Source organism: Sinocyclocheilus rhinocerous, unplaced genomic scaffold (genome assembly GCF_001515625.1).
Source record: "Sinocyclocheilus rhinocerous isolate Xijiao unplaced genomic scaffold, SAMN03320098_v1.1 scaffold2538, whole genome shotgun sequence".
Classification (NCBI taxonomy): Eukaryota; Metazoa; Chordata; class Actinopteri; order Cypriniformes; family Cyprinidae; genus Sinocyclocheilus; species Sinocyclocheilus rhinocerous.
The window spans coordinates 91,104-100,187 of record NW_015626366.1 but is presented as its reverse complement, the minus strand read 5'-3'; the positions used below and the strand labels follow the sequence as shown (position 1 = coordinate 100,187).

General features: G+C 40.1%; 1 protein-coding gene across 3 annotated transcripts in view; it reads right to left on the bottom strand.

Annotated features, from left to right (window-relative positions):
• The window catches only part of LOC107712206 (DENN domain-containing protein 1B-like), a 97,270-nt gene that overhangs the window by 36,214 nt on the left and 51,972 nt on the right, over positions 1–9,084 (bottom strand). For all 3 annotated transcript variants that reach the window (XM_016517368.1, XM_016517377.1, XM_016517383.1), the window contains 3 exons: positions 6,984–7,037; positions 5,932–6,042; positions 517–617 (listed from right to left, as the gene is read on the bottom strand). In XM_016517368.1, coding sequence (XP_016372854.1) covers positions 517–617; positions 5,932–6,042; positions 6,984–7,037 — 266 coding nt within the window. The remainder of the gene's footprint in view (positions 1–516; positions 618–5,931; positions 6,043–6,983; positions 7,038–9,084) is intronic.

The window sequence follows — 9,084 nt, the reverse complement described above, 5'->3', positions numbered from 1 at the left end:
GGTAGGTAGGTAGGTAGATAGGTAGATAGATAGATAGATAGATAGACAGATAGTTTAAAACATTTAATCTACAATAAATAAATAAACAAATAAAACAAATTAGTCAGACTTATCTATGTCTGTTTTATGATATTAAATACATATCAATATCTGTCATTAAGCAGAAAGCAACAGATTTCCATAGAACTGACTGCTGAAAGTTCCTGCTGCCCAATATGTGCTCGTTATTAAATATTTTGGCTTAAGATGATAATGGTTTTGACAAAGTATGTAGTCAGATCCTAATCCGCAGAATTTCAGATTTCCCTGCAATCAGCGCAGAAAACATAATTTCTGTGAATTCCTGACGTACAAAGCAAACATCAATGTAAAAGCTTGATAAATTAACTCGAAATGCCTAAAACACACAACTCATACAGCTCTAAAGCTCAGAAATCAGCACAGCCCAAGCTTGAGTGAGATATAAATGAAACATTTGTGTAAGTGTGTGCATGCGCAGATGAGCGCGGCTCTTACCAGCAGTAATCCAGCAGATGAGGAGGAAGTACAGGGATGAAGATGTGCTGCCAGTGCATAGGGTAGAGCATGGCAGTGGACCCATGCACACATGCAGTTAACTACGACAAGAAAAAAACAGACATGTGAGCTCCTTCATATGCCATCGTTTAATGCTTTATATGCTTAAGGGGACTGCGTTTATTGTAGGTCAGGAGAGCAGGCAGCATTAGACAGTTACTCTTTTTATCATAACATCACAAGCCGATTAAACGTGCGCTTTTGTTTTTCGCTTTCCTGATGTTAACTGCGCAGGTTCAAACCCAAAATCAGGGCATCAATCAAGGGCCTAAAATTACACCAAAGCACAAGGTGTCGAATGTGTAGCGGCTCCAGAGTCGATACAAAATTAATGTTGCTTTATTCCTGTTATACACACACACAGTAAATAATCAGACTCTACAAGAAGCGAACACTTAATTACAATGCTTGTGTTGATGTTTAATGAGTGAACACCCAAGTGACCCCTCACCACACCCTGATTCCTAGAGGTTGTAATGACCTGTGTGGCACACGCGCACATGCCGGCTCTTCCTCATCTTCCAGATTAAAATAACATGATTAAATATGGAAAAAGAACAGAGGTCTGAAGGCTCCTCTGGGACTTCATTAGGGCAAATTGCCAAAGAATGAAACATGAGTTAGCCAAGAGAGACTGTGAGCTGTTGGAATACCATGGGGAGTAGGGGCTGGAAGAGGGGTCTTGACAATTGGAGCTTCCAGTAATGTGTGAACCATGGCTCGGAAGTATCAAGAGACCCCCCTGCTCACTGACACACACAATATCACAATTGGCCACTGAAACCAACCAAGCTTGGCCGTGGCACAAGAGTTAGCTTCAAAGAGATCAGTTTTAATCCGGAATCACTTCTGTATACGTCCGTGATGTGTAAGGCTGGTTGAGTGGTGTTGTTGTTGTGTTCATTGAGTTCTGTGAAATTGTGGTTGAACGCAACCACTCTGGATAAGACGTGACCTATCGAGTCAAGAAATAGTGCAGCTTTAATTAACAGTAATTTAGTGCCGTGCTTTATAACATATGCAAATTTGTTGTGCCGTTATCTGAAAAGAAAAAAAAAGCTTTGGTTGTGACAGATCTAATTTCGTCTGGGCAATTTAGAAGAAATTAATATTTATGGCATTTCTCACCAACTGAAGTTTGGTTGATATCAAAGCTTTGAGACCCATTCTGTTCGAGAACCCTTTTTCTCAAGGTCCAATAAATGAATCATGCTGAGAGGTCATCGCACTGCAAAGAAACACTTTTCTTTGACTGTGCGAACAGACTGCCGTCTAGTTTCTTAAAGGGGAACCTTTCTGTACCATGTAGAGATGGGTAAAAAAGCCTAATGGCGCATTCCAATTAATTCAACAATGTCCACAGACAAGCCCAATTGGCTTGATTTATTCTTGACTTGAAAGTAAAACCGTGCCGTCTTCTTTCAAAGATGAGGGCACAAAAAGGAGGTGGCGAAACCTAGATAAACATTAAAAGGTGGAATTCAAAAACAAATTAACTCTTGATATTTTTCCCGCACAAGATGTTTTGCTCACAACCGAGGGATTCATCACAGCGCACACAATCCTGCAAGAAAATCAGTCATGACCTCCTTTCTGTGACAATTAAAGAGAAAGTTCAGAATAACTGTATCACTGCCATTGAATCTCCAGTTGTACCCACAATACACGGTTGGAGTGCTGCTCCTAATAAAATATTTGGCAATGTTATGAATAATTAATGAAGAAATGCCAAGTGAAAAGAAAGCCAAATGGCCACAAAAGGCAAGGTATGCTTGATATTCCTTTGAATGAAGAAGTCATCTGCAAGAACAAATGCTGGATTACGGTTTGTTTGGATGCTGGGCTGGATCCTGCTGAGACCTGTGAGCTACTGCTGCCGTTAGCGGTAATGAGTGTGCTGGGGACGTGTTAAATGGGGGTCTTCTCTATTACACAAAGGGATCCATCTTTGGAAATAAAATAGACCCAAAAAAAACAATAATGCCATTCTAAAGAATCCCAAAGAACACATGAAACAGTCCTTTCATGAAAAGAGGTTTTTACATGAAAACCAACAAATGCAATGTCAGTTCTACAATCGTTTCATTAAAGCATATATTTTTTCAAGGATAAATATCTCTAAAAAAATATGCCTAAATGAAACCACATTATCATATGCAAATTACTAGTGATAAATTAGTTCCAAACTCCATTGTATATCGGACCAATATTGGACTGTAGTCAGCCAGTTCCAAACTCTACCTTCAATTTTTGTTTTCAATCACTAAGTCAATTTTGAGTCAATTTTGTTTTTAAAAAAAACAAAATATGCATATTTTAACATATTGCACATTTGCTCTAGATATCGGCATTGATCTTTGGAAAACCAGTATCGGTTGAGTACCACAAATTACAGGGGAGAAACTGGTAGTACTTTATTTTACAGTCCTGTTCTACATGTGCATACGATGTACTTGTTATAGTAATTACAATAACTAGGTACTAAACCTGAACCTACCCCTAAACCTAATCCATGTAGTTACATTATATTACCCAGTACTTTCTTAGGTAAGTACACTGTAAGTACACATAAGTGTACATACTGTAAAATAAAGTGCAACCAAAACAAAAAATAAATACATAAATAAATAAAAATACCATAACATTTTCTTTAAGGACACAAAAATCCTGACACTCAAGGCTGAGCTGATTTGTTTAAAAAATTCATTAAATTCCCAATATTTGAAAAATAATGTGTTTTTTGAACATTAAAGCATGTCAACATATTCTGTTACACCAAATACACAAAATAATGATCTTTAAAAAAGCATCATATGACCCCTTTAAAAAATGACAAGGCAAAAGTTGAAAGACCCTAACAAGACCAGCAACCCAATTTTTTTACTGCTAAGCAGCAAGCTAGAAGCCCTGATAGAAATAGACCTGCACATTTCTCTTGAGAGGAAAGGAAATAGAAGGATCTTGCCGTCTTGGTTCAGCAAACTTGGGATTTGTCCAATCAGGTGACAGTCACAGAACTCTCACTTCACAATCAAACTACATTCACACTCATCTCTAGGAGTACATTTGTACCATTTTGCCTTGCTGAGATATATTCCACAGATGAAGTATAAAGATATGCTTTGTAACACCTTTCCAGTGAACCCTGTCTATGTAAACAAGTTGACGAACATATTCCCTACATCTAGGGAGAAGCTGGGGTTCAAAAATATCCAAGGCAACTTCTCCAAGAATAGACAAAGTTCAAAAAAAGTCCCGTTCTTTGATAAGCACAACAAAGCTCACAGTGGAATCTGTGATTGGGGCAGACTGGAGACTAGAGGTGCGATTCCCCCTGACAAGGGTGACAGCGCCGCAGTCTGTGCTGACTCCTGCTACCTGCGAGACTTCTCTCCCCTGGCCCTCTCCTTGTTTCCCAATTACCAAGCCTCGCTCTCCCCTCCTGTTGACAAACGCACGGCTCTGAGCGGGGCGCCGACACAGGTGTATCGCTAACAAGGAGGTGGCATTAAAAAAAGAAAAGGTAGAGGTAGGGCGCCAAACACCACTAATCCACCTCCCACTGCAACACAATACCACAAAGAAGAGAACAGGAAGTGCCGGAGGAAGATAAAATGTCTATTAAAGGTGTGGTAGGAGAGATGCTTGAAGAAGGAACGAAAATAAGATGGCATTGCTGAGTAGAGCGTTAAAAAAGGGGAGTGTAAGGCCAAAAGGAACCTCAGTGGCTAGCACCACAGGCCAAGACGGGATTGGGTCTTGTTAGCATACCACTGACAGCATGATGAGAAGGCGGCTGTCAAGACTCGGGGCCGGCCGAGGGGGTCCCGCAGATGAAACGCGCCAGGGCCTCCCAGTTGACTAGTTAGAGAGATCCTGATGCAGCACAATTATACTGGCATATGACAAGACTGCATGGGCGGCTGCCTCCCAGAGCCTGCGACATGGTTTTAAAACAGTGGTACTCCTTACCTCTGGTCTCAAAACAGCAATAAGTCAACTGATGCACTGTTGTTAGATCATGATTTATTCTTTTGCTTTCCAATACAGCCAAGTGTGCGACCATGTTCTGCTAGACTGACACAGCAGGTTCACTAGGGGCCTGAACACTCAGGGTCCGCTGGCAGCATGCATAATGCATTCGCTCTCTTCCTCTTTCTTTATCCCGTTGGCTTGCTGAAGAAACTGTAGCGGTAGGCTGACCACACCGTGGCCACTGTCATATGCCCCCTCTGAACAATTCAGGAAATTGGCCATATGTCTACACTTGCGTCTACATTTTTTTTTTTTTTTTGCAAAATTGATCATATGTGTCTTCCTATAGTTGCTTGCAACTCCCAAGGCTCTTGAGAAGACAACGGATAGTTGTGGGATTTGAGATTATGAAAGTCTTCGCTGAGGTGGAACCTTAATATCCATCTTCTTCGTAGTAACTCTTTTGGCATATTAGTTTCAGAAACTCAAGGTCGCTCATGCTCCCATCTTGCAAAACAGTAAATCAAGCTATGGGAGAGTAAAAAAAACAGTTTACCCAAGAGACTAATGATTTGCACATTCTAACCCCTCGTGTCAGTGAGCACACAGAATGAAGGCGGCAGCCCGGAGGAGTGAAATACTCCACGGATAGGGTCATTCTGACAGCCTCCTCTGGAGCCAGAGGGTCCGAGGGGAGCCCCTTGGTTCCGGCACTGTCTGCGAGCACACTGAAGATGCTCTGGGGGGAATCGGAGAGAGATAGGGGGCGAATGACATCACTCGCTGCTGCTACACCAACTGTCGTGAAAGTTTGGACCATCGTTCGCCCCAGTGTGATAAGCGCCCACTCCCTTTTTCAGGCAAGAAGAGCCAGACAGAAAATATGTGGGAGAGTCAGGGATCCAATAAGTGATAATTTAAAGCTATCAGACTTGAGCCCACTGAAAGAGCCAAATCAGTGTACAGTATTTTTTTAGATGTTTTAGATTATTGTATCAATATTTTCTTTCTTACGGTTCAATTCATGAGAAGCAGGTCATCTAAATAACTTATTATAATGTGCATCATATCATGAGGTAGTTGGCAATACGTAGCCCTAGAGAGCAGGAAGAATAAGACCTACATAATAATGTCTATGATTCTGCATTTTCCACTGGTGTGAAAAGTTTCAAGTCTTTTGGAGCAAAAAATAAACAAGTCCATCACATATCATGTTAATTAGAAACAAATTAAAAACACATTTATTTACATACAAAAATAGTTCAGATGGTTCCCAAAAGACCACATTTAAATGTATTGTATAAAAACAATGTATATGAATATTTTTAAGTAACAGGAAAGCTGTCTGATGTGTAAATGAGAATGACAGCAGAAACTCACAGTGCTAAGCTTGCTTGAGGTAATGATGATGCGTCGCTCATGCAGCATGCTGGCGTAGAGGTGCAACATGTTGTTCACATCCACTGCGACAAAGTACTCAGTTAAATTTCTCTAGAAGGAAGAAAAATATGGTTGATTTAGAGCAATTCAAGGGATACTCCACCCCAAAATGAAAATTTTGTCATTAATCACTTACCCCCATGTCGTTCCAAACCCGTAAAAGCTTTGTTCGTCTTCGGAACACAATTTAAGATATTTTGGATGAAAACCGGGAGGCTTGTGACTGTCTACGGTTGAACCACTGATGGCAGATGGACTATTCAGACGATGTCTTTCATACTTTTCTGGACCTTGACAGTGCAATTTACTTGGCAGTCAATGGGACAGTCACAAGCCTCCCGGTTTTCATCCAGAATATCTTAAATTGTGTTCCGAAGACGAACTAAGCTTTTACGAGTTTGGAACGACATGGGGGTAAGTGATTAATGACAAAATTTTCATTTTGGGGTGGGGTGGGTAACTCTTTAAGGTATTTGGACACCAAGTCACACTTAAAAATGTATGAATGCCATTGCATTCAATATTTTATTTAATTGAATTATATATTTTGTTTTGTTTCATGTTTTGTTTATTTTTTATTTTGATGTTTAATTTTTTCATGTTTTTTAATGTTTTGCTTTATATTTTGCTTTGTTTCATATTATGCTTGATGTTTTGTTTCACATTTGTTTTTTTTATGTTTTGTTTTCTATTTTGTTTTGGTTCATGTTTTATGTTTTTGTTTAATGTTTTATGTTATATTTTGTATTGTTTCATGTTTTTTAAAGTTTTTTTTTATATTTTGTGTTGTTTCACGTTTTGTTTTAAGGTTCTGTTTTTATCTTTTGTTTCATGTTTTATGTTTTTTAATGTTTTGTTTTATATTTTGTTTAGTTTCATGTTTTGTTTTGCTCAAAATCACTTGATTTGATATGTAGTGCAATGACATTCATTTATTAAGTGTGGCTTAAATTTGGGGCCTCTGTATTTGTGACTGGGTTAAACATACTCACATTTTCAGGTATGGTGGGGAGTCCATTAATATCAGGAGCTATGAAGTATGAATGCTGCAGAAAACAGACAAGAAAAGATTAAAGGTCACCATTACACAAGCTTCAAGTATTTAGAATTTACAGACCCTCTAACTTACTGTCTGTTCCACAACCAATAAATAAACTGCAATTGGCCTGAACTGTGTCTGCGCTTGTTAACATCATACACACAGACAACAGATACGGTTACATGAAGTCAACAAACGCCGATCCCCTGTGGACACTACCGGAGGAGGCTCCCCGCATCGGAGAGAAAGTCTTTATTAAGGTACAAAAGCCAACTACTCTGTTCTGACAGTATCAGAGGGGTCTGCCAGGCGTACGTTTGAACAGGCGAGCAAGTTTAATGTCTGGATCAAAGAGGCTCCGAAGCAAAGATCCCACGCTGCCTGCTAACTTTAGCACTTTTGTTTGCCTGTGTGGCGCGCTCCGCTCTTTCCCAAGGCTGGGTCGCGATTCGTCATGCGTAAAGAGTACCCATCTGTTGCTTAACACATAGGTTTAACTTTTGCTGCCTTTGCGTATAATCCACAAACAAATTCAAGCGCATCTAGCATCCTCTAATACTCAAAGATGCTTTAAAATATTAATCTTGGATGCTGTTATCACATGACTCCAGCAATCGAACCAAAAGCTGTGCAATGTCTGAAACAATTTATCTGCGCTCTATGTGTATGTCCAGAGTACTTTTGCTATAATCGTACAAATATAAAAAGTTTGTAGATATCAATAAAGCAGACTGACCAAGTTCTCTTCTTCATGTGCTGACATGTGTTTATTTTCCCATACTGAGCAGCTGACTGCCCTCCGTGTCGTGGGCTGCAGTTCCAGCTGGTGGTGGCCAACACTTTGCAGCCGTGTTTATAAAAATCACACATTATCAGAGTGCTTGTTATCACCGCGCTCTGCTTGCTGCTCCCTGTAGTGTGATCAGAATCCCAGACCCTGCACCCAACACCACTCCCCAACACACACACACACACACACGCGTCGGATTTAAACATTACTGCCCACACAGTGCAGATGGAAACCTCTCCTATCACCAAGGCCCTCTTCCCAAATTCCAATAGTGAACAAACATTTCATGTTGCCAATCATTTTAACTTCAGAGAAGTTAAAGCGGAACATGACGGTGATTAGTGAACCCACCACCTGCTGGGAGACAGTACAGACAATTCCAAGAAACCCCTTTGGATGACCTGATGGGCTTTTAGATTGCAAACTAAGGTCAATTTGTTGATTACTAATCCTGAGTAATAGCAAGCTTTATAACTAGTGATGTCAACTTAATTAAAGTCAACTTTAATGCAGTGTGATAAATAAATGTTTTTTTATTTATTTAATATATGATTGTTACGTTAAAGGGGTAATATGATGTTGCTAAAAAGTACATTATTTTGTGTATTTGGTGTAATGAAATGTGTTTATGTGGTTTAAGGTTCAAAAAACACATTATTTTCCACATACTGTACATTATTGTTTCTCCTCTATGCCCCGCCTTTCTGAAAGGCGTCGATTTTTACAAAGCTCATCGGTTCCACTTCAAAAAGAGGATATTTTATTTAACAGAAATCACTTTTCAAAAACTACAACGAATGACTCGTTTGAACTACAACGCATATTTACCGGGATTTGTGATATCACACATAGCGACGAATAGGACGAGACCTGGTTGAGCTGCACTAGAGAAGGCAACGAGTATTATCACTATGTCGGAGATGCGCTAGCTTTCTCAAGGCAGACAAACTTAGAGTGGTTACAATCATCCGGGTTTAAAATCACGCTCAAATTGATTTGATATTGATGCAATATTTACACTGAAGCTGGCAGGCGGCTATGGTAAGGGGCATGGCATTTCCCAACCAGGCGCCGAGTGCTGCCAATCACAACACACACTGGCCCAGCTAACCAATCACAACACACACTGGCCCAGCTAACCAATCACAACACACACTGGCCCAGCTAACCAATCACAACACACACTGGCCCAGCTAACCAATCACAACACACACTGGCCCAGCTAACCAATCACAACACACACTGGCCCAGCTAACCAATCACA